Source organism: Megalopta genalis, chromosome 5, assembly GCF_051020955.1.
Source record: "Megalopta genalis isolate 19385.01 chromosome 5, iyMegGena1_principal, whole genome shotgun sequence".
NCBI lineage: Eukaryota > Metazoa > Arthropoda > Insecta > Hymenoptera > Halictidae > Megalopta > Megalopta genalis.
Window position 1 is genome coordinate 17,401,462 of NC_135017.1, and position 23,772 is coordinate 17,425,233.

Here is a 23,772-nt window from a genome sequence, read left to right on the forward strand (position 1 = left end):
CTACGTATTCAAAGTTGCATTGTGCCGACGTTAAAACGATCTTCGGAACTAGGATACCGAACATGGGATATACAGAAATGAATTTTCGTCCGGTGTTCCCGATGTTTTTCATTAAGAGGTATCATTCGCAGGTTCGCTCGTGCCACGATTTAGCACGCAGCCGGCATAAAAGCTGGGTCAGGAAAGCGATGCATATATGTATGCTGACTGCACTATCGGGTGCGTGCACCGCCACATCGCGTTAGCCATTCCTTATATCGTAATCTAAGGAGGTGGCTGGCCGCACGGTCACGGGGGTGAGCTTGCATGCTTTCAAACAGAGTAGGTTAGAAGGTTCGTGAATTTCTCATGAAGGAAAATGCACGGCCCGTCGTTGTCGGCCACCTAGCCAGCAACTTTCCCTTCGACAAAGTGATGACCAGTGTCACCGAGGCGCTACGAGACCCGTCCGAGAGACGGTATATCCTCGCGGAGCGAGAGAAAAAGAAAACAAACAGACAAACAAACCGTTGCCGCCGATACCCGCCAGAATTCTCGCCGGTCCGATTTAATTCCGTCGGGGATCATTTGACAGAGGAAATCCAGCGTTCTCGGTCTTATTTAAAATCGCGAGAAGATAACGTTGTTTGCCGATGAATATTCCAGAGTTTAGACGGAGCCTTCGAAATTGGTTTACCATGTTCTCGTGTTGCGCCAGCTAATGTATCAATATTTTCGTACACGATGTCTTCGTGTCTCGGGCAGAGGTGCTACGGTAAACGTAATCAGAATTCTTGTGTAAAACGATAATGGAAAGATGGAATATTCATGAGCATCGTGGAACATAGTTACCCATTGCAAGCCGGGCATTTAATTCTATCCGGTAGCGCACAGTTACGCGAATCGAAAATAATGTCTTTATTTCAACGTTTTTTTTTTTTTTTCGTACAGTTCGACCACCGGCGGCGCAAGAAGAATTCGCGGGGAGCGAACAACGAGGAAACAACGATCGGCGTGGTATTCGGGACCCGGTTGTCACGGTTCGCATGGCTGCACGCTAGAAGTAGGCGCACGGCAAAACGTCGAAAAGCTTCCGTCGAACGAGCCGGTTCCGTGCGTTTTCGGCGCGATGGTCACCGGGGAAAAAAGTCGAGACCCCCGTGTCCCGAGCTCCTCTCTCGGACGCCGGCCGACTAAATCGGGATTAAATTCGTTCGCATTTGCATCTGTTGAATTTTTACAGGCAACGTAAATAATTGTAACACAGTTAATTTTTATTGAAAAAAAAGGAAAGGAAACACACATAAAGCTAATCGATATTACGGGTGATGGTTCCGTAGGCACAACTACGCACCTCGCTCGTCCGTAGGCAACTAAAGAACAAAATTTTTGGCCGTAGGAGCCTCAAGAAAAAAAGAAGAGCAACGCAGACAGTAGACAGTCGTCGCACTCTCTCGCCAGATGCGACGCAGCTCATCGTACAACAATGTAATACCATAATTTAAAATATTATGTCCGTCGTAGGCACAACCTTCAACAGCATCGAGTAATTCGGAGAGCCTTCGCGAATCTCCGTCGGACGGGGGAGAATGATTTTTCGCTCCGAGGATGGTCCGCGACGGCAGCGGGGCTCCCACGAATGCGAGCTACGTTCCGAAGAACTTAGGAAACTTTGTCCAAGCGGAAGTTGTTCCAAGTAGGTGTACCAGAAGTTATCTTGTTGTCGGTAAAACCGTCTGGATAGTTAGTCGTCCGGTATTCAGGTTGAACAGTCGCCCACGCGCGGCATCGACTAAGAAGAACGGTCGACTATCGAGAAGCTTCGGGAGAAAAAGTCAGGATGTTCCGAGGTTGTACAGCGATACAGTCGTGGCAATCCAATCTTCGAAGGCTCGAAATAGTAGCGAGCGTTCGACGGGGCCGCGGGGGGAACGCGAGACAAGCTGTTTCGTGTTGCATGCGGCCGAGGGTGGCGAGCCACGCGGACTATTACGGTGCGCCGCGTTGCTTTTCTGACCACCGCAGGATACTCGGGAAGTCCTGCAATGGAAGGGAAACGAGGTTCTTGCGTGAACAATACCGTGTATACCGGCGACCGTTCCTCGGGGTCGCACCGTGTCAGGAACAGGAGGAGAGGAATCGTGATTTCGCGTACGAGATCCCGCAACGAGAGCGAGCTGCAACGATGTACAACGCGCGGTGGTAAGGTTTCCGTCGAGTATTAAGATCCGTAGAATAGAAGACAATTTTATTTACTATATTATATGTATATTATAGCGAAGCAGAGGGTTTTGATCGGAGCTCGCCGAGACCGCCGAGCTATTTCTTGGTCTTGGGCCGCTTCTTCTTTTTCTCCTCGGGTCGATACGGTCCCAACTTCCGGCGCACCATGACGCCTCGCCACCAGGCTTCGATCCTGATCGCGCTCCGTTGCTCGTGCTCCTTCCGCTCCTTCTCTCTCCGCAGCGCCTCCTTCTCCGCCAGACACGTGTCTATGAATTCCTGCTTATGGCGATACTGAAACGGTTGTTACGTACGGGCTCCGCTTGAATCTTTCCGGGAACATCGATTCGGTGATTAGTGCCGGAGGCGGTCACGGAAACCGGGAGGAAATAAAAGAAGCGGAAAGGAGGAAACCGGGAAACGGGCAAACAGACGGGCAAGAAACGTGACCGTTGTCTTTCGAGTTTAATCGTATTTTTACGGCCGCTCTATCGCGTTGTTATTTACGTTCTCACCGTCGGTCCGCGCCGTGCCGGCGAAGAAAGAGGGGAGGGGGTGGTTTCGGTGTCTGCCGGAATCGAATGAAACGCGGTTGATTAATGGGAGCCGTGCCAATCGAGCCTGACCGGGCGGTCTCGTGTGTTCGTTAAGGGAAAAATCTTTCTTCGGTATCTCTCCGGCCGATCTAATATAACGACGATAAATAACTTCTGTTTAATATCGCGGACGAGATTGCCGAGATATTTTTAATGCAACGGGATCGGCCGGCTCGCGAGGGGAATTTTTAAGGGTAATGTTTACGATGTGACCGGAAAGGGCGGAGAGAGTTATGGTATCGCATGATGCGGAACTTCTCCTTTTTTTCTCTCCTCTCCTCTTCTGTTCGCACTCGAGAAATTTCACATGATTTAGAGTGGCCAGAAACAGGTTCTTGACACGAGTTATCGATTTTCCCGGCAGAATATCCGCATTGCACGTAGATTCTAAGCCCACAGGAGCAACCTACAGAGCTCGATTTCCGATACAGGCTCGACGACGTTAATGCCGGTTAATCACCCGATTCGCGGCGAATAGTAAATAATGGGCGGTTATCGCGCGCGGTTTGTTCGCTGTCGCAAACTTTCTCGCAATGCATTTTGTAATACTTCTCGTATTTTGTTCCGTTTGCGCGACGCGGAATCTTCGCAGGATTCGTAGTCTACCAATTAGCAGCTGCGAGTATGCCGGGAAACGTAACTTTAAAGAGATTCCGAGGCAGCACCGCGAAGAATGGCCCTCGAACTCGAACGGCACGGTCGGGGTACGTTCGGAGCGAACAACGTCCAACATCTCGGCAACTCGTGGAACAGGGAGATTAACCGCGGGTATCGGGTCTCGTATCAACAGGTTAAACCTTCGTTTTTCAAAGAGTAATATAACTCGGTCGTCGGGATTTTGCTTAATAAGATTCGCTCGAACGACGCCTGAAACGGAAAAGCGGGAAAGCGAGCGAGCCGCCGAGCTGTTTGCGAAGCTGGTCTACCTCTTCCTCGAGTTCCTTCAATTCTTTTTCCCGAGTCGATATCTCGATGCGTAGCTGACGGATCTCCTTCTCGTACGTTTCCTTCTCCCGGACGTATCGTTCCTCCCATTCCTTCGTCTTCTTCTCGAACGCCTGCGAAAAGGGCTCGAAGAGAAGCGAGGTAATCGTTTGCCGCGGGTCCGATGAAAAACCGTTTCGCGTTTCGCGGAACAGATTCTCCGTCGATAATTGTTACTCTCTCACCTCGGTATCCCGTATCAAGAACTTGGTTCGCTCGTTACGAACGCGCTCCTCGTTTTCCTCGCGAACGCGGCACTCGTTTAATAGCTTCTCCAACTTTTCTATTTCCATGGCAGCGCGCAACGCGTTCTGCTCGTATCTCGCCGCTTCCCAGGCGGTAACATAATCCAGTTCCGCGTCCGCAATTAATTTTCGTTTCTCTGTCTCTCGCCGCTGTGTTTCAAACGCGTGGAATTACTACATGCCCGCGAATTAAAAAACGCTCGCCCGCCGCGCCCATCGCGGAGATACGGCGCGGCGCGGCGCGAGTCGCCGGATCGCTCGGCGAATTTCATTTGCAGCGTTAATCGATAATTAAATCTACTCGCCAAGATGCACCGAGTAATTGGTTCTCGATACAACGGAAGCAATTTGATCGGCGAATCTCGCGGACTGGAATACTTTGCCTCGAATATTTCGGTAAATATTCGACAAACGAGACTGCTCGCCCGGAAGTCGCGGCAACTTCGTTCTCGCGATTTAAGCGTAAGAATAGTTTTCAGTTTGTCGATGCACGTGCTACCTGTACCGCGGTCAGCTCGTTCGGTAACCGCTTCTCCTCCAACCCGTTCGCGATCTTCTCCCGGCCGATCGTTTGCCGCAACTCCTCCGCAAGTTTCTCGAGTCTCTCGCTCTCCTCTCGCATCGGCCCCTCCTCCTCCTCCTCTCTCTCCGCTTTCTCCTGGCCGAGCAATTTTTCGACCTCCCGGGTCAATACCTCGAACGTTCCTTTCTCGCGTATCTCCTCCTTCAGGTCCTCCATAATTTTCCTCGCGTATAGACTGCGAGGACGTTATCGGTTTCAATGGAAACTCACTTTTCACGGCGGCGAAAACGCCGTTTACTTTCCCTATACGTTGACTCAGCGTTTCCCCAAACTCTCTGTACACCGATAAGGTAATTTCTCCCAGAGACGTTCGAAGGTCGGAATCGAAACCGCGGCAGATCCGAGCCGCGATTCTTCGGGCCTCGCGGCGGCTCGTTTTTTTACAGGAATTCGGCGTAAAGAGGCAGCTTTTTCGATTTCTAATCTTCTGCCAATTTTCGAAGACGAATAGAGAGACTTCCGGGAATTCGCGCCGCGTGCCGCATCGACGCGGCAATGAATTGCATATGCGTAGGACCAGCACAGGGTAATTCACAGCAACCCGAAATTTGGCCTTTCCGGGAGAAATTACCGTAGTTGTTCGATCGGTAACAATCGGAAGCGGTGCTTCTTTTAGATCTTGAAGACGGGACTAATCGAAGAAGAAATCCAGCGCGATACCGCGAGAAGGCCAACTTTCCGACCGAACAAAAGCATTTCGGAGTTCGCGAAACGCTGCGTCGAGTCGTCGATTCTCTTCGATCCGAGGAAGGTCGAGAATCGTTCCCGGTTAAATCATATCGACATTTTTATCGCGGTCGAATCTATGGAAGCCAGGAAGCCGTTTTCGATCGGGAAATCCACCGGTTAACAGGTTCGCCGGTGGAAACATCGCGTTCCTCGGCATACCGTAACACTAAGTTGGACCCCTTTTGTGTGCAGCGAAAAAGATCTGAACCGAATCGAGCCGAGCCGAGCGGAGTCGAGCCGAATGGAATCGAAAGGAATTCCCCGGGAAATCGAACACAGCACGTTCCCGGACTCGTCGCAGCTGTCTTCGTAAAGTTTCGCAGACGCAGCTTGTTCTTTCAGTTGCTCGATCCTCGCGAAAGCGAGGACGCGACGTCACCGAAACTGAGCTGCATATCCGACGGTTCCGAGTCACTGCCACGCGGACAGGCATGCTGCATACAGAATCTTATTCTTCCCTCGACTTTTCCTTCACCCTTTTTGTTCTCCGTTCTCGCGTCCGTCGCCGCTCGAACAATCTCTCCGTCGACGCCCTGCCGCGCGGCCGAACAGGTGCAACAAATTTTCCTACGCTTCTCGAGGATCGATCGGATACGTCCGTGGAGCGTGAAATTCGCGTGTCTATTAGTTTCGTTCCAAGAAATTCTCGAACGTCCGATTTTAGCAAGACCGAGCGATCTACAGCAATGTCTCCCTAATCGACGCTCGGGTTGTCCACGAAAATGGACAATTTAGGGAGAAGAGAGACGATTATATTATTGTACAGTAGTGTAATAATATTAGTATTGTAGTAATAATATATTACTGTACAGTAACGTCTCCCTAACCGACGCTAAGATTGTGCAGAAAAATGAACAATTTGGGAACAGGAGATACGATTATTCCGGCTTTGCATCATGTTTCTGTAATCGTTGACTATCGGTAACTATAAAAACGAGTCGCAAGGCTCGAATTCGCGAGGCTCCTCTTCTCAAATTGTCCATTTTCGTGCGCAATCTTGGCGTCAGTTAGGGAGACATTACTGTATTCGGCGCGGCGCGGCCGAGAAAAACGACGCTCCGTTACGTCGACGATAGGAGACGGTCTCCCGAGAATATCGAAAGAATCGGTTGCAGAGAGAAAAAGATTTCAGCTAATTCAGCTAGAAATTCAGCTAAAAGATCCAGCTAATTCCGAACGTCTGTTGCAGGGTCGCAGTCCCCGCCCCCTCCTGACGATGCGGCCATCGGTGCAACGTACTCGGTATCGGAGAGAACGCAGTCCGCGACGTCGTTATCATCTTCCGGTGGCTTTCCCAGAACGTTGCGGTAAATGGCCAGAGCGTTCGTGTACTCTTCGAGCGCGGCTAGAATCGTCGAGCGGTCCTGCGGGGACAATTGCGGGACGACGACGTCGCCGCTCGTTTCGATCGCGGCCATTCGGCCACCGACGAACTTTTTCCACGGTTAAATTCTCACGGCTCCTCCCTGCGGGTTCGACCTTTGACTTAAAATCCGATCGGTTCTGATTCGAAATGAATTCAACCTGTTAACCGGGCGAGACCGTGGCCGAGGCAGTTGGCCGTCGCGCGGCTCTCTGCTCGGTCTCATTGATTTTTCATATTTCCTGTTCATTGAATCGGAGACGCCGCAAACCACAACTTATTCGGGCTTCGTACGCCGAGAAATCGATCGGCCAGTAGTTTCTGCGCTCGGTCAACAGGTTCGAATCGATTCGCGATGAAAATTTTTCAATCGTCCACGGACGGTCGCGGAAGTCGTCGTCGACTCTCTGGTTTCTTCGAAAACGCATTAGCGACCGGCCGTGCTCGGACGCGTCTTAAACGCTGATGAGAGGACTTTTCGACCATTTCGATTCCGGAACGGCGACGATCGAGCGACGATCGAGCGACGAGTTAATCCGACAGTTTACGATTTATAACGCGCGCGTTACCGGCATCCTATTTTATTCGTCGCAGCGATATCCGATCGTTCGCCGGGTCGCGGCCGAGCATTTCGAACTTTACAGATCAATCTTGTTCGGCGTGGGTTCGATTCTCGTGCCGCGATACGCAGATGTTCCTCGGGACGCAGCGGCAGGTGTTTCGCCGCGTCGTCGTGCTCCGAATTCATCCGCGTAAACCCCGGAATTACTATTCCGTATTTTCCTACGCTCGGTTCTATTTTCGGAAATTTTACCTCTTCCCTCGTGTCGTCTCGTAAAGCTTGTAACCCTCGCGCGAGCAAGCGTGTTTGACGAACGAAAAGGCTCGAGAAACGATGTATGGTTCAACGGCAGAACCACCGCCGGAACCGAGATGGTCGACGACGACGACGACGACGACGACTGCTAATCGGTTGGCTTTTGGTTCTCACCTAAAAGTGTTGCGGTCCGAGTCGAAGGCGGCGCGACGGACGGCCCGCGTTGTTTCCGTTTCTAAATCGCGATGCCGGTCATGATTGGAGATAAAAACTGATCGTGATACGGCGTGCTTTGGCAGCGACTAAATGCTGCTCGATAAAGGTGGGCTCGCGGAGCTTTAAAACACGTGATGTGATCCGGTTTGATCCATTGGCCCGCGTTGCCCGTGGAAACGAGCGTCGGGACGCCTACCGGCCCGACCGTATATTTATACCCACTCGTTGTTACGAGGGAATTTCACAGTACTTAGCAATTTCTGCTTCTTTCCTGGGGGAACCGCCGTCGATAACGACCTTCCCCCCTGTTCACGGACCAACATTTTTCTAGCATCGATTCGTAGAACCAACCGCGCCGCTCGCACCTTGGCCAGACAGCTTTCCCGGGACGCGTAAACTTGTACCTCGGTGGAACACCTAATTTCTGGGAATGTTCGTTCGATTGGCCGGAGGAACGTCTCTCCGGGGACTTCGAGGAAAGATGGAATCGTTCTGAAAGTCTGAAGTACGATGGAATTGTTGTAAAAAGTCGGAACAGCGGAGACGAAGAGAAGTATGCGATTCTCGTTGTTGATACGGTAATTTCTCCCGGAAATGCCAAATGTCGGGTTGCCGTGAATTTTCCTGCGCTAGTGCACACGCTGCTGGTACAAGGAAATAAAAAAGTTATGTCATCCTTTTTATTCCAGCATTGTTACGCGTTCGTATTAACGCGCACCGGCGTGCTGGCCGCTGCCTTTCATCGCCGACTGCCCCGAGTTTCTATAAAAACGAGCCGCCCTGTCGGTTTCAATTTCGAGCTCCGATCATTTCTGGCAGAAATTACTGTACTTCGAATCGGCGACCATTGTCCGAGATCTTTCCGGAGACGCGAAAGCGCGGAATACTGGAGGGTGCCCGGGTGTTCGGTGACCCGGCAGTTGAAAAGGATTCCCAGCCGCGACAGCCTGTACAATATATAATATAGAAAGTTTCGAAGCGGCCTGTATAATTAGCTGGTTCCATTTGGAGAGAGGCTCGACCGTTCGGCTCTTATTCTTATTATTAATAATCTTAGCCGCTTCGGTTTTCCGGCAGGGTAGAAGTTTCAAGTATCAAAACCGCGGGGGAAGAACAACGACGGAGAAGGTCGAGCAAAGAACTGTCAAGCAGTCAAGTTATAGGAAAGACGGGCTGCGGCCGCCGCGCCGCGTTAAAGCTCGGCCGAACAATTCCTCGTGGAAGGATATCCTTGTGGACACTGTGGGCGCCTTTCTCCTCGTCCGTCCCACGCCTCGTCGTCGGCTCTCTTTCTCGTTCCAATCGGTCAACGAGGGAAGAAAGCCTCACCGGGGCACGTACCGGTCTGATTGGAAAACTTTTTCGTAGCTCACGGACTTTAATCGAATCTGCATTAACGAAGGGCTTCGTCGTAGGTCGATTCGAAATCGGCTCGCCTCGGGTTCGTTTTTGTATCGCTTCGTCGAGCTCCAGCGACGCGAAAACGCCCACGCCTGCGAGCCCGAGGAGGACACGTAACCGAGCATCGGACTTACGAACAATCCATCGTTTACCACGAAATTAGCGTTCCGTACCCGAGGGGATATCGAAGAACCAGTGGACGTTCCACGCGTGCTCGTTCATTCCTCTCGATTCCGTCGCACGGAAACCGCACGAATTCTGTAAGGAAACAGCTATACCGTTAATTTAATATCGACATTAATTATAAAGTAAACAGAGCAATCGTTGCGCACAGAAAGTCGCGCGATAATCTCCTGTTCCGGTTTTTCCAGGGAGACGATTTACCGTCGCTTTCGCGAATGAAACGATTTTCATAAAGCCGGTGCCGGAAGTGCCTCCGACGAGATAACGCGCGGCAAAGACCGAGCCGGTCATCGCTGCGCGCCAACTTCAAATTACACCTAATTTGCATTCCCGTGGTCGCCGGAGCCCGACGAGGCGTCGTTTTTAAAATCTCTCCGAGAGCTAGATTTCATTTGCGATAAGTCGGTCGCTTTCGACGTGTAACTCGGTCTATCCTCGATCGGAACAAAAAGAGTCGCGGCAACGAATTAAAGCGTTCCGCATTCAAACTCGTCGCGCCTCTTCTTAACGCCGGCTCTTTTTATTTTCTTTCTTGAATTTCGAAGCGGCCACGCTCCTCGGCGGAAACCTGCAAAATGCAGAGCGCAAATTCTAAATATTACTCCGCGTAAAGAAAATGTACTCGGTTTCTCGTAAAAAATGTCTCGCGTGTTTACACCCGTGGCTGTTGTTGTTACAGCTGCTACGAAAATTAGTCTCCGACGTATCGTTGGTGCCCGCAAGCGCGGCCGTCAAATTTCTCTGCATTTCTTTTATGTCCGAGTTCGCGATACGCGGGCGAATTCGACGAGGAATTTTTCTAAAACGATTCCTGAAAATAAAAGGAAACCGTTGTATATTACACGAATCTCGGCGAATCTCGCGAAAGATCTGAAAAAAAGAACGGTGCAGTACCGGATATGTGCGCGCGGCGTGTTTATCGGAACGTGGCGCAGCGAATAGGCCTCTAAACCTTCGGAGCACGAAAGAATTCAGTCTCTCCCGAGAGACGGGTAACTCCGTTAGGTTTTCAGAATCGCTTTATTATGTTTTAACGACGCGATACCTTAGGGTTGGAAATATGAATGTTGCAGAGTAGTTCGGGTAAATTCGCCACGGATCCACCGTGTGCGGTCGTTCGTGGTTCCTCGGGGTGAGGCAGCGCGAGGCGAGACGAGGCGAGGCGCGGCGCGGTACGGCGCAGCGTGGCGGAGCGAGGCGAAGCGAGGCACGGATGCGCACGCGCAGAGTCAAGGCGGCGTCGCGCATGCGCGTTGCCGCGGCGAGTGTGGCGAGGCGCGAGGGCGGTGTCGGTGGTGGAAGCAGGGAAACGTTTTCTACCCTTTGCGAGGTGGTCGCTGGTCGTTGTCATCGTGCGGCCGTCTGTCGTTTCGTTTGCTGGTATCCTCGCGTTGGTTAGTGAGTGTCGTTACCGAGTCGTCGAGGCTTCCGCGAGCTTGTCCCTCGTACGGGCCGCCGTGTCCTAGCCTCTGTCGTCGTCGCTGTCGCCGTCGCCGCTGCCGTCGTCGTAGCCTTCGTCGCCGTCGCCGTGCACCGTTCACCTTTAGTCGCGTATGATACCACGACGTGTCGACCAGTCGAGTGGCAGCCTCGATCACGGTGGAATCGAAGGTTACAAACTGTCATCGTCATCGGCGCCGCCGACGTGGTCGTCGTCAGTCCCGATCAGCTGCCCCGCGGGTGAGTAAACGAACGCACAACATATCCTATCTTTCTCTTTCTCTCTCTCTCTCTCTCTCTCTCTCCCTCTCTCTCTCTCTTTCTCTCTCGCGGCTCTTTCCGTCTCCTCGCGCTCGCGTACGTGTGTGCATGTGCGTTCGTGGCGCGGGTCGCGCGTGCATGTGTGCGTGTCAAAGACACCGTTCCGAGAGCGGACGCTCCAGTTAACCTAGTTGCTGCGAGCCGTTCGAACGCCCTCGTGTTTATGCCGCGAAAACTGCGAAACGTTTGAAACGCCGGCAGGGAAGTAAGTAGCTGCGAAAAGCCGCGCGCGATCGCGATCCTATCGACGCCGAACGTCGACGCGGATACCGATGTCGGTCGCGAGAGGTCGATTACGTCGATTACGTCGATTACGTCGCCGCCGCCGCCACCGTCGCGGTACGCGCGACTCGTTGTTTCTCGATCGTCGCGGAACACCGACGGCCGCGAGATTATCGATCTATCGGTTCCTCGGCGGGCAGCACCGCGTCGCTGATTTAGGAATCCCGTCGGGAATTCCGTACGCCATACCTATCAAGATTAACCTATTTACCAATCTCTTCGTACCGCCCGTCCGATTCTTCCCCCCACCCCCGAAAACCAAGAAGTCTGCGAGAAAGCCTGTCACTGGCATTTCCATATCGGACCTTGAGAATCTGCGTGTGCGAGTAGTCCCTACCGAAATTTATCGCGCGCGTCGACGTTCGTCGTCGTCGCAAGGATTATTCCTCGTCGTCCGTTCTCCCGGTTAATCGCTCGATTTCCGTGCAATTTTTCACGCGATCGTTCCACCCTCCTCCTAACGACCGTGTTCGTTAACGGATATCCCCGCGTTCCTGTAACCTATAAATTCTGCGGCTAATCGAATTTCGATGGCGACGATCGCGCGTCGTTAGTCGGCTTCGAGTCCGGCCGATGTTCGTTTATTATTGCCAGCGTTAAAATTTGGCGGGCGATTCGCATAGACCGATTAGCAAAGAAGAAGAAGAAGACGACGAAAGAGTCCTTTGGCGAGCAATCGCGCGTAATCGTAAAAGCGTCGCGTTTTTTTCGCGACGATCAGGAGGGACGAGCGGAAGCGGGGGAAGGGGAGACGCGGTTTTCTAGTAAATTAACATCGAGCATTCGTCGCGGGGGGCTTTCGATTGAAATGAATGAGTAGGGGTGGAAGGAACGGTTCCCTTGCACGACCCAGTAGCGCCGTAGCGGGACGCGCAGCGTCCCGATTTCTGTCGGGGTTAACCCAGTTACGGCATCTTCGGAACGCCCTCGTGTTTACACCGCGAAAAGAACGGATGTTCGAAAGTTTCCCCGAGAAATCTCGCCCCGTGCGTTCGGCACTCGGATCCCGAAGGGTTGCCGGCGTCGCTACGGCTCGCCTCCGTTGTTTCTTGGAAACCGAACGTACCTGCGAGAACTCTAGGACCTCCTAGAATCATCTAGGATCGTCTGAGAATTTCTATGATTTTCGCATCATTGTCTTACCGCGACGAGAAGCTACCCTTACGGGGCGCGATTCGCCGTAAAGAAACGGAGGAGAATGAAAGTTTTAAGAGAATTATGCGAACATGTACGTTTGGTGTGAAAATAATATAATATATATATATAATATAATATATATAATAATATTAAATCGGCGTTATTTTTGGTGAAACACCTTTACAATATTATTATTTATTTACGTGTCTAGTAATCGCCACAGCAACGAGACAAAAGCTAAAACGCATAAATATGCAAAACTAACGTAGCGCAATATATTTATAATTAATTATATTATGATTATACGAACATGCACGTATGGTGTGAAAGCGTCGCTTTATTAAATCGGCGCTACATCTTGTGAAACACCTTTACAATATTATTATTTATTTACGTGTCCAATAATCGCCACAGCAACGAGACAAAAGTTAATACGCATAAATACGAAAAACTATAACGCAGCGCAATAAAAGTACAAAACTGCGTAAAACTACGCGGCCCGTCCTAGGAATTCGGAATAAAAAAAAACCGCGAATTTACGTCACCCGTCCGATAAGCGTTAAGCCTGGATACGTGGGACACGATCGCCGCGTACATTTTACTAATCGTCCTTTTCGTATCGAGCCGGTGTATTTGTATGAATAGGTGGGAGAAAGCGCGTCGATTTCAATGTCTTCCTCGAGGAGAATGTTTACGTCAGCCGACGGTAATCTGTGTACAATTTAAGGATTTAGTGTGATTCGACTTTAGTCGGTCGCGCGTTCTTGCTCGTAGCGTGTCTCCGTCCGTCAGCTGTGCTTCCGCGACGTCGACGCTTCAACCTAATTAACGACATTATTAATTAGCTCGCTAATTGGCGATGCTACTCGACGGAACAAATAGCGAGCGTCGATTCTCCTTTCGAGCGATTACACGCTTTCTTCCCCGCTCGGCGTCGTTCCCCGAATCGAACGGTAAGTACGCATCGTCTGCGATTTTATCATTCGCCCGAGCCATGCTCTCTCTCTCTACGGAGTAAAATGACATTCGCGGTCGGTGGCTCGCTTATCCAGAAATTTTCATCGACCCGTTCGACTTCTTTCATACGTATCACGATGCCGCAGACGCATTTCGCGCGGCATAAAAGGAGATATTCCGCGGCGAAAGGGGATTCAGCCGCGAAACCACGCGGCAGTGGTATAAGCTCGAATTGATCAGACGCCCCGCGGTTTCCCGGATAAATGGAATTTCTCCTCGGGAGGTTTTTCGCGATTTTCGCGCCGGTTTCTCCTCGAGATCTATCCGTCCACCTTCCGGCAGCGAAATCTTTTTCCGTCCCGTCTTCAATTAGAGTGCTAGATCTCCACGGGAACGCTTGTTCCCGCGGCACGATCGCGAAGAACGGTATACGGTAATGTCTCTCTAATCGACGCCCAGATTGACCACAGGAATGGACAATTTGGGAAGAGGAGATACGATTGTTCGAGCCTTGTGGCTCGTTTTTACAATTGTTGACAATCGGTAAATATAAAAACCAACCGCAAGGCTAGAATAATCGTATCTCCTCTTCCCAAACTGTCCACTTTAGCGGACAATCTGAGCGTCAGTAAGGGAGACATTACTGTATTCGCAAGAAGCTCGGACAGTCCGTTGGTTAATAGTTATTGACAATCGGTAATTATAAAAAACGAGCCACAAGGCTCGAATCTTCTCTCAAGGCGTCTCCTCTTCTCGAATTGTCTATTTTAGTGCAGAATTTGGGCGACAATTAGGGAGACATCGCTGTAATTCGCCGGGGACGCGGCGCCGCCCCGCGAAACGTTCGTTAACCTTTTCCATCGAAGTATCGAGCAAACGTTAGAAGGGCATAAACATCCGCGGTGTCCACTAATTAACGACGGTCTCGCGCGGCCGAGTGGTTCGTTTACACGCGCGTCAGGCACGGCCATTGTCGCGTATCAAGCACGCCGTTATTAAACGCGTACCACCAGCGACGACTTAAAAGGATTATTTTACTCGGTTCGAATTACTTTTTATTCTAGCTTGATCCTACCTTCGGCGAGCTACAGTTTCCGATAGACTTTCGCCCGGTCGAACATCGATCCGCGAATTTCGCTCGGATCGCGGCGCGCGTACGTTTTACGGCAAATATTTTTGAGCGACGCGCAATCTAATATCGATGGAGATACCGCGGCGCGATAATGGCGTCGACGCTTATCCTATAACGGATGGTCGAATAATCGGTCGAACGGGGAAACGCGTTATAATTGAACTACCATCTGATTACGGCGCAACAATAAAACGATACGATATCGACAACGCCCGCGAAACGATCTCTCGCGCTCTCTCGCCCCCTCGTCCAGAGACTTACGACTCGCTGCTAACGACTGCTATTAACTCCAGGCCATGCAATCTTATCCGTATAAGTATTCGCACCCACGCGAAACACCCCGAAACCTCCCGCGGCTCTCCTCTCGTTCTCGCCCGCGTTCTCCGAATCCCTGTAATTCGCTCGAAACCGCTCGACGAAACTCGTAACATATTTATACGTCGCCTCTATCGATACGCTTTTCCCTTCTCGTTCGAGCATGGTATCATTTTTAAACTCAACGATTCGTCGTATCGGTTTCTCATTGTCTCATCGTACGCAATGCACTGTCATTCGCGCGCGCGAGTTCTTCCGTCATTTTCTCGCGCCTTTTTCTCCGTCGACCCTGTAAAAATTGCTTTCGACGAAAAAGTCACGATTCCAATGGAAACATGACGCGTCGCGATGGTACGATTCTTCGAAATCGGTCGAAAGCCGCGAATTTTAAACGGTCTCGCAACAATTCGACCGGACAGCGCGCGCGCGCGTTCGCCGAATCGGGGCTCAGCCTGTCCGAGGAATTTCGTAATTACTCGAATCTCGGGCGAACGTTTAGGCTTTCGCGGGGATCGATCCCCTCTGATTGCTTTGTGCGAGAACCCTGAAATCTCGTGGCCACGAAATATTGTACGGTAAAGGGAACTGGGTGTGTCTCTCGGCCGGGCATAAATTCCTTAATTAGCGGCCGTGCGCTGGACGCGTCCATTGCACTTGCATTCGAACGACGGTGCCGTCGTTATACCGTGTGTCGTTTCCTCGCGTTTCTCCCTTCGACCGTGTCTTCGTTAGGGGTCTCTCGCCTAAGTCGATTTTCGTTCGCCGATACCGAACGGCTATCCCGATTTCCGAGCGACGCGACGCTTCGACCGAGCGGTTTCGCCACGAAAATTCGCAGGAACCTTCGAATTTCTATCCGATTCGGGTTCTCGAGGCTCCGTCGTGTTCCCATCGACGACGAAGTTTCGAGGCAACGATTAACCATTGTTCGATAGAGCCGACGAAGCGTAGCCGCCTCGGCCGGCGACGCGACGCGAGCATAAGTTTCTTGATTAGTCGGTTCGGTTCGGTTCGCAGGTTCGCTGGTAAATTTCGCGGGTTGTCCGATTGGTTGGCCGGTCACGTACCGGCAACCGTAATCCTCGATTCCCTAGGCGACGCTCGCGATGATTGGTGAAACGCCGTTGCCGGATTTATGGCCGGAATTACTACCGACTCGCCCCTTCTATAGGGGGCGAGTATCACCTGTACCGCGAGTTCTCAGTTATTTACAGTCGTAGCTCGGCGAGCTAATGGCGCGTCGTTTTCATTCGGTTACGGGACCAGGATTTATCGAGCGGTGTTATTACTTGTTTAAGAAGGTTAATTGGCGGTAATGGCCGGCCAGGCTCGAGGGATATTGCATCGACGCTGGTTCCCGTCTTCGGCGTTGGCGGATCCTCGCCCTTCGCGTCTCGACGCGCGTCTTCGATTTTACAACCCCCGAATGAATCGATCGATCCCCGTTGCCGGCGATCGTTCTCCCGGCTTCTCGATTCTCGGATTTTTCAAAACAGCGATCGCGGTGCGCTTTTTTTGGTTCCGACGTCGCGTTGGTCGAGCGTTAACGCGTTCGCTTTGTCCACGCGAGATAAATCGTCGAGGAGAGAGAATCGCGATCGTTTTAATCCGCGACAAAAATGCGTAAACACGTGTCGATAATTAAGCGGATATTCTAGTTTTCGTTTAACTTGCTGTGGGATTTTTTCTCTTTGCGAAGACACTGCGACGTCTTCCATATTGCGAACGATCGGCCAGCTGTATCTTTAATTTTTAATTTTAACAACTTGGTTGCATCGGGCTTTGTAGACGTATTTTTGAAACTATATTCTTCGAGGAAATGTAAAATAAAATCGGCACGGAGAATAGGGATCTCTCGGACAATTTTCTGATATTTTCGCAAGATTCGAAAGATCGTCGAAGAAAACGTGGAGGCAGATTAAACGTACCTTGCTTCGCGATCGAATTGATAATACAGTTTGCGAATTTGCTCGTGGATCGGTCGAGCTCTCGGCGAGAAAATCTCGATCCAGGCTGATGAGGGAAATTTGATCGACGGGAATCGAGTAACGTGATTCCGCACGCGCGATCGAAGGTCTCGCGGTGCCGTTTCGCTGCGTTTCCGCGGCAACTGGACGGGGTGTCTGGCGTTGTTTCGTTCCCGGGTGTTCACGGGCGACCTAATCTAACCCAGTTCCTTTATCCGTTTCGCGAGGCAATCTCATTTTTTTCGTCGATTCTCTCGGCCCTCCTTTCTCGTTCTTTTCTCGGTTCTCCTTTTCGGTCCTTCTCCTCGTCCTGCTGCCTTCCCGGCGACAACCTATTTAGCGGAAGCCTTTTAATCCCTTTTTCCCTCGCAGACACAATTTGTGTCACGCGCAATTAACTTCTTTGGGCCATCAAGTTCTTTAATGCTCGGCCGTTTCTGCGGGACGACGCGAAATTATTGGTTTTATATACATATACCTGTGTATCTATGTATCTCTCTCTCTCTCTATACACATATATTTTTGCATGACTCTTAGCCCGCTCGTTCGTTCGTTCGTTCGTTCGTTCGTTCGCCGTCGCGGAGCGTGTTTTTAATGAAATTCCGCCCCCGATAAATTTTCCATAAATCTCTGGCGCGCGTGCCGCCATGAAAATCGATCCCCGCCCGGCTCTTAACGTCGTCGATTTTTCCTGCGACAAACTCTTCTCGACGGTGTCTTCGCTGCATACTGCCGGCGAGGCGGCGGTATACTCGGCTTCCTCGATCAGGGCACTTTCGAGGGAAGCTGCTTCGCAAAATCGATGGCAGCTGCTCGCTCGAAAAAATTCGGTCCACGCGGTCCCCGAATGGACGGCTTTAACCGTTCGAGTTCCAAGCAGCGCGATCGCGCTGTTCAGATTTTGTGTCGCTCGTTTGTTCGTCGATCTTAACGAGCGCTATTGCACCGCATGGTTCTCTTCGCAGTCAATTAAGACGAGCGCTATCACGCTTTTCGACCGTGTTTTCCGAATAACCCCTGGGACTCGAGCGGTTAAACGGTGGTCGAATCGCGGCGCAGAGACCACCCTGTGCAGCGATGGGAGAATCATCCGCGGTTCGGTCGAAAGTCTCGAGGGCGCTATCACGATTCCGGGGAAACCTGTTTTTCGGGTGTCTTCGAGGGATGAAAGTCGTCTTCGTAGTCCTGCCGGTTCGTTGCTAGTCCGTTGCCAGCCCGATATTAGCCGGAGCAACCTAAAAGAGAAACCGGAGTGGGAGTCGGTTTGCGGCGCGGCGGGTCGGTCGCGTCCCGTTTCACCCAGACGTCGGACGTTTAAACGCGATAATTAAAGTTTTTTCTTTGAGGCCGCGTGTCGCAGTGGACCCGAGAGACCTGCCAGCCTTCCTGTTCCCTCCGTCGTCCCCCTTCGTTCCCCTATTCACGGCGTCGCGTCGCGTCGGCTCGCAAACCTGCTGCAGCTTTCCGCCGCATATATTTCCGTATTGCGCTAACAGGCTGCTTAACTATTCCGCGAGCGTAGGCGGCGAACAGAGCGCGGCGGGGCCGACGAGATCCCAGACCGTCGTGGAACAGAGAAATCGTCGCCCGCGCCTGAAAAATTTGGCTTCGAAAAGCGAACGCCGCGCCGAGCGGAATCAACGATTGTCGTGCATTCGAGTCCCCGGATTAATGACAAATAAAAAGTCGGCGTTGCTGAAGCTCTTGGCGAGTTACGATCGTCGACGACGGAAGGGAATAACCTTGATTAAAGAGCGAAGACTGTCGCCTTCGACTTGGACGGTGCGTTTCGAGCGGCGCGGATCGCGACCGCGACGCGCCACGATGCAGCACGATGCACCGCGATGCACCGGATGCGTCCGCCAAGACACGATTTACGGGTCTCGGAAGCTGATACACGCCGCGAGATCGGATGCCGCGCGCCACTTTCCTTTCCACCGTAAACTGTAATCGTTTCCTTGTTCGCGGATCCTCCACTCTGTTTGTTTCCGCGTGGATCGGCCCGTTCGAGCGGATTGATCGTCTCTTTTGAACCCGCCCCATCTCTCTCTCTCTCTCTCTCGCTCTCTCCGAGCTCGACGGGAGTACAGTAATCTCCGTTTAATGGACCGATCCTCTCCGCTCCACCCCTCGGTTAATTGACGCGGAGTTATTCCCACCGATTCCCGGAATTGCCGAAACTTTTCTTCCGGCCTCCTCTCGCTTTTGTTTCGTTCGCACTCTCGATGCTTCTTACTTTCGCCCGCGATCGGGCCGAGATCCGACTGGAGATTACCAGAATCGTTCTTGGACACACCTGGCGGTAATACCTGCCCCATTGGCCGGACAGTTTTCTCGTGGCGGGATTAAAAGAGAAGAATTCTATTACGGTGGATCGTCGGTTATCCGAACCGAGATCGGCGCCACCTCCGAACTATCGGCGGTCGGGTAATGGAACGCTTGCTTGCCGATAATAAATGCTTATCGGTTCGCGCAATAGATCGTGCCGCGGACGGATCGACTACTGTATCCCCGGTTCCGTTAAACTGGTAAATTGCCAATAAACGCATAATCGCGTCCGCGGTCGAATTATCGCGGGCAGCTAGCCGTGGAAAAATAGATCCTGTTCCGATTGTTTATCCTTCTCCTCTGGTTCGTTTCTAATTACAGGCAGAAACGAGAGCGACGCGACTCGCCACTCCCCCTCCCCCCGCGCGATCCATTCCCGTGCACGATTGAACGGGGATCCGCTCGACACCGATAACAAATAATTAAAAGTTCCATCGATATTTCCGAATCCCACGACCCACCCGCGGACTCGGCTCGTCGTTCGTCAGCGCATAAAACAACAGCGTTCGAGCACGTTCGGGCAATTTATAATGGGGAAACGATTGCAATTCGGTTGCCTCCTCCGTTATTTTTCTCCTCCTTTTTCCGCGACAAATGGCTCGTTCTTTTTGACCAGGGTGTTCTCGATTGCCGTTCTCGTTACCGGCTTTTTTTGTTCCGGCGAACCCGCGGTGACCTGCGAGCTTGGTCTCGGTCTCGGTCTCGGTCTTGGTCTTGGTCTCGGTCTCGCGTTAGCAAGAAATTCTCTTTCGACTGTGAACTCCTTCGACTTTCTCGCTGGCGCCGCGGCCTCGCAAAGGGAAATTCAATTTCCACGGGAATTAATCTTGACCCGAAAATTCGGGGCTCGCAGTAATGTTTAATCGGTCGTCATTTTTAGCAGCCTCCGCGGAACTTCGGTAATAGGATGAGAAATTGAAACGGCGAGTGATGGCGGGAGTGATTCTTTTAACAAAGCGAAGCGAGACCGTGCTCGACAATGGCGAGCGGCGCGGCGCGAGGCGACGTTCAGACAGCCCGGGGGTAGAACGTCGTGGAAATTGAAAATAAACAATTGAAATTATTTTCTTTCGCCAACGAATTTGTCGAAATGTTTGAACAGGTCGAGGATCCGGTTTCCGTGTCGTTCTCTCCGTTCTCTCTCACCGTGCCTTCGGCACCCGCTAAATTCGAATTTGCAATCGGTCTCTTGCCGCCGCCTGTCCGCTTCTTTCCTCTTCGTTTTTTAGCCGATGGATATAATAGATAACTCGTGGGTTAGGGCGCGAACAAAGGGGGCGGCGAAAGGCTTTTTCGAGATTACGTTTCTCCTCACGGAGAGTGGACATTACGGCGCGCGAGAAACTTGGCAAGAATGTCGGACAATATTCGAGCACAAAGCTCCGCGACAAAAACATTCTCGAAGTCTGTCTCGTGTCGGTTGACAAACACGTGGGTGAAAGCGACGGTGGATGCTTCGATCCGAATCGACGCGGCTCTCGATCTTTTTCTCGCCGAAATTTCGATCGAGGCATTTTTCTAATTCGGGGAATAATATCCAATCGATAATAATAATATCCACGCCGTTAAAAATTTCACGTTCCGCTTCGAGCAGCTCGTTTCTCCTTTTATCGTTCGATCGTTAGATTAAGAAACGCATCATTCGAATCGGAAAATCAGAGCGAGGCGGCTCTGCTCTGCTTTGCTCTACTTTGCTTTGCTCTACTTTGCTCTACTTTGCTTTGCTTTGCTTTATTTTGCTTTGCTCTGCTCTGCTCTGCTTTGCTTTACTTTGCTCTGCTTTGCTCTGATCGGCTCTGCTCTGATCTGCTCTGATCTGCTCTGCTTTGCTCTGCTTTGGCTCGGGCACGTCACGTGAACACCGAAAAAGATTTTTCACGTGTTGCTTATCTCGGTTCTTTTAAGGTCGCCGCAATCGCTTATCGACCGGCGGAATTACCGTCGTTACGGGCCGCACTCCCCTTATGCGGTAATAATACCCATTGAAGGCCCTTCCGATTTCATAGAAACTCGATCGACGTTTCAGAAGAGCCTCCTCGATATCGGTGTCTACGAAACTCTCTGCTCCTCTTTCATTTCGCCGTCTCGTCGCGCCGAGAGAGAAAGAAAGAGAGAAAGAGAGAGACGCGTGCGTGGGTTGTGTCCGACCGCTTCTCTATGTGTGCGTGCACGGAGAAACCATTAATTTTCTCTTCCAGTGTCTGCCTTCGACCATTCGCGTGCGTGTTCTCCGTCCCTTTCTCTTCCCTTCAAAATTTACGATACGCTTTACACGCGTTGGTCCATCGAGGTTTCGTTCTCAAACGGGGATTCGCTCTGTCTTGTCTCTCGCGAGCGCCCCGTCGTTCTCCCTTTCCTCTTGCTCTTTTCTCCGCGCGGCGGGTTCGCAAAGCCACTCGGCGAAATATTCGACCGCTGAAACGACTCCTGCGAAACTTATTAGCTTCTCGCGGAAATATATACGAACCCTACGAATCGAATCGAATCGAATCGAATCGAATCGAATCGTTCCGATCGTCGTCGGGGCTTGTCGCGTCGGCAGGCGAAACAATTCGCGAGAGGGAAACCTCTGGAGGGTTTTCGTCGGGCTGTGAATTGCTTGCAATTTAACGCGGTGAGATCGCGGCCGAGCGAGGAGAGGGTTAAAAAGGTGCTCGGCGCGGCCGGTTAGCCCGTCCGCGCGTGTGCCTACGGAACGCAATTAAGAATGTTGGCCCGAGGAAGAAAGAGAAGCGGTGCGAGGGATACGGGTTTATCGAGTCAAAAAATCCTGACGAACGGTCGAGGACGAGCCGGGGAGAGGCGCGCGAGAGAAGCGCGCGGACGCGAACGGAGCGAACGGGCCTCGCCTGTCGAGGGAGGAGCAATTTTATTGCGCCCTTGTGTCGCTTTATGCAATTACGAGTCGTTGTCGGGCCATCGTGAAAACACGTCGTTCATCTTGTCGTGCTCGCGCATACTCTCGCGAGCCTCCTGCTCGTCGCTCTCTTTTTCTCCTTGCTCTCTCTCTCTCTCTCTCTCTCTCTCTCTCTCTCTCTCTCTCTCTCTCTCTCTCTCTCTCCCCCTTCGATGTCTCGTGTAATCCAAGTAGCTTTTGTATACATTTTATCCGGCAGGGTAAATATATATATTTTTTTCCCGCGAAGCAGCCGAGGGTTGCTCCTCTATTAGGGGTGCTCCTCTTATCTTCCGTTCCCCGCGTTAATTCGTTCGAAGCTGTTGCTCGAGGATACGCTCGCGTAAAACCGTTCTTTATCGGCCCGTTCGCGGACCTCGTCCGGCTCGACCAGAGAAACGTTGGATTCGTTTCGGATTGCGAGACATTGTCGAGGCGGCTAGTCGAGGAAGGAGAAGTTTCTTAACGCGTTCGTCGTCGAGGAGGAAGATAACGAGCGAGCCTATCCTTGCGGAACTCGTCTCGAGGAGAACCACCGCTTAGACGGAGAACCGGCGCACCGGCCGCCTGGCTCGACGGTAACCAAAATTCGCTCGAGCAACGTCGGACGACGGGACGCCCGTCGAGATCCTTGCCCCGTCGACGCGAGTACAAAAAGACGAGAGAGCGAGAGGGAGAGACAGATACGCCGAGCCGCGAGAACCAGCGGAAAGAAAGACGCGAGCGCATCCGCGTGGAGGGTGGCTTAGGAAATAGGTCAGCCAGCACGAAACACGTAAAGTAACGCGTGCTCCTCGAAAAAAGGAAGTCTCCGCGAGCACCGAACGTTCTTTTCTCAGCGCAGCGTTCTTCTCTCAATTTTTTCTTTATTCCTGCTTCGCTCGTTTCCGCGCTTCCTTCGGCGTCCCTTTGCGCGAGTCGCGCGCGCCCGCGCCCGAAAACCTCGAGACCGAGGACACGAGGCGCCAATTTCGCCATTAGCCCGGATAATTTCGTTTCGAGGAAGACTCGCGCCGGTTGCTAGCTAGCGTCCACGGCCGGGAAGAAAATTCGCGAGTGTCGCACAATGGATACCTGAAAAGTTGAAGCGTCGCGTCGCGTCGCGTCGGCGCTCGGCCCCCGAGAGAAGCATTAAGGGAGGCTCGGAGCTTTTCGGGGAGAGTCTAGCGTAACCCTCTCGTCTCTCTCTCGTCAAGTCTTGTCCGTAGTTTGTCTGCTACAAGTGCTCCGAATACACCGACGACTGCGAGCGTTCCGGCGAGCGCTCCGTAACCGCTCCGCAACCGGTCCGCAGCCGGGCCGCACCGCTCGCGAAATCCTCCTGGAGAAGGCAGGCAGCAAGGCGCGAGTGTGAACGCTTCCTAAACGCGCCACAGTTTCCGCGGAACCATCGATCGCACTCGCCTCCCTCCTGCCCCCGCCCTCCTCCCTCCGCCCTCGGTTCCCTTCGCCCCTGGCCTCGCCTCGTCCCGATCCTCCTCGTCCTCCACCACCTATTCCTTCCTCCCGTCTCGTCCCTCCGGGTGGATTTATCGGTGTTTTAACGTGATTCCTTTGCTGCCACCGACGGACGGGTTAGACCATAGCTTCCGACCGCACGTTGCCCTAAAATGCGGCTCTGGCTGGCCGAAAATCAGGAATCAAGCATCTGTAAACATGTTTGTCTCCCGCAGACACC

At 52.1% G+C, this 23,772-nt stretch overlaps 2 protein-coding genes across 8 annotated transcripts in view; one reads left to right on the top strand and one right to left on the bottom strand.

The window, feature by feature from the left end:
• Window positions 1–2,212: 2,212 nt before the first annotated feature.
• Window positions 2,213–8,281, bottom strand: LOC117227569 (uncharacterized). 3 transcript variants are annotated; one of them, XM_076521775.1, is made up of 6 exons: window positions 7,694–8,281; window positions 6,579–6,805; window positions 4,527–4,785; window positions 3,968–4,177; window positions 3,725–3,856; window positions 2,213–2,496 (listed from the first exon to the last, which is right to left on the bottom strand). In XM_076521775.1, the coding sequence occupies exons 2-6, from the start codon at window positions 6,755–6,757 to the stop codon at window positions 2,299–2,301; spliced, it is 978 nt and encodes a 325-aa protein (XP_076377890.1). In that variant the 5' UTR covers window positions 6,758–6,805; window positions 7,694–8,281; the 3' UTR covers window positions 2,213–2,298. The 3 variants fall into 3 exon arrangements, with proteins under 3 accessions (XP_076377890.1, XP_076377889.1, XP_076377891.1); XM_076521774.1 differs by having other exon boundaries at window positions 3,725–3,868; XM_076521776.1 differs by having other exon boundaries at window positions 2,326–2,531; window positions 3,725–3,868.
• Window positions 8,282–9,276: 995 nt separating this feature from the next.
• Window positions 9,277–23,772, top strand: part of nAChRa3 (nicotinic acetylcholine receptor alpha3 subunit) — an 82,273-nt gene continuing 67,777 nt past the window's right edge. For 3 of the 5 annotated variants that reach the window (XM_033482637.2, XM_033482642.2, XM_033482643.2), the window contains exon 1: window positions 10,575–10,999. The gene's annotated coding sequence lies outside the window, so the exon portion shown is untranslated. Of the gene's footprint in view, window positions 9,397–10,392; window positions 11,000–13,249; window positions 13,453–23,772 lie in introns of those variants that run through there. The other 2 variants (XM_076521770.1, XM_033482638.2) reach the window with 2 other exon arrangements.

Coding starts and splice junctions, on each gene's coding strand:
- LOC117227569 (XM_076521774.1), bottom strand. CDS start 6,757: ATGGCCGCGATCGAAACGAGCGGCGACGTCGTCGTCCCGCAATTGTCC. Junction 4,178..4,526: donor ACGAGCTGACCGCGGTACAG/GTAGCACGTGCA, acceptor TTTGAAACACAG/CGGCGAGAGACAGAGAAACG. Junction 3,869..3,967: donor TCTTGATACGGGATACCGAG/GTGAGAGAGTAA, acceptor CTTCTCTTCGAG/CCCTTTTCGCAGGCGTTCGA.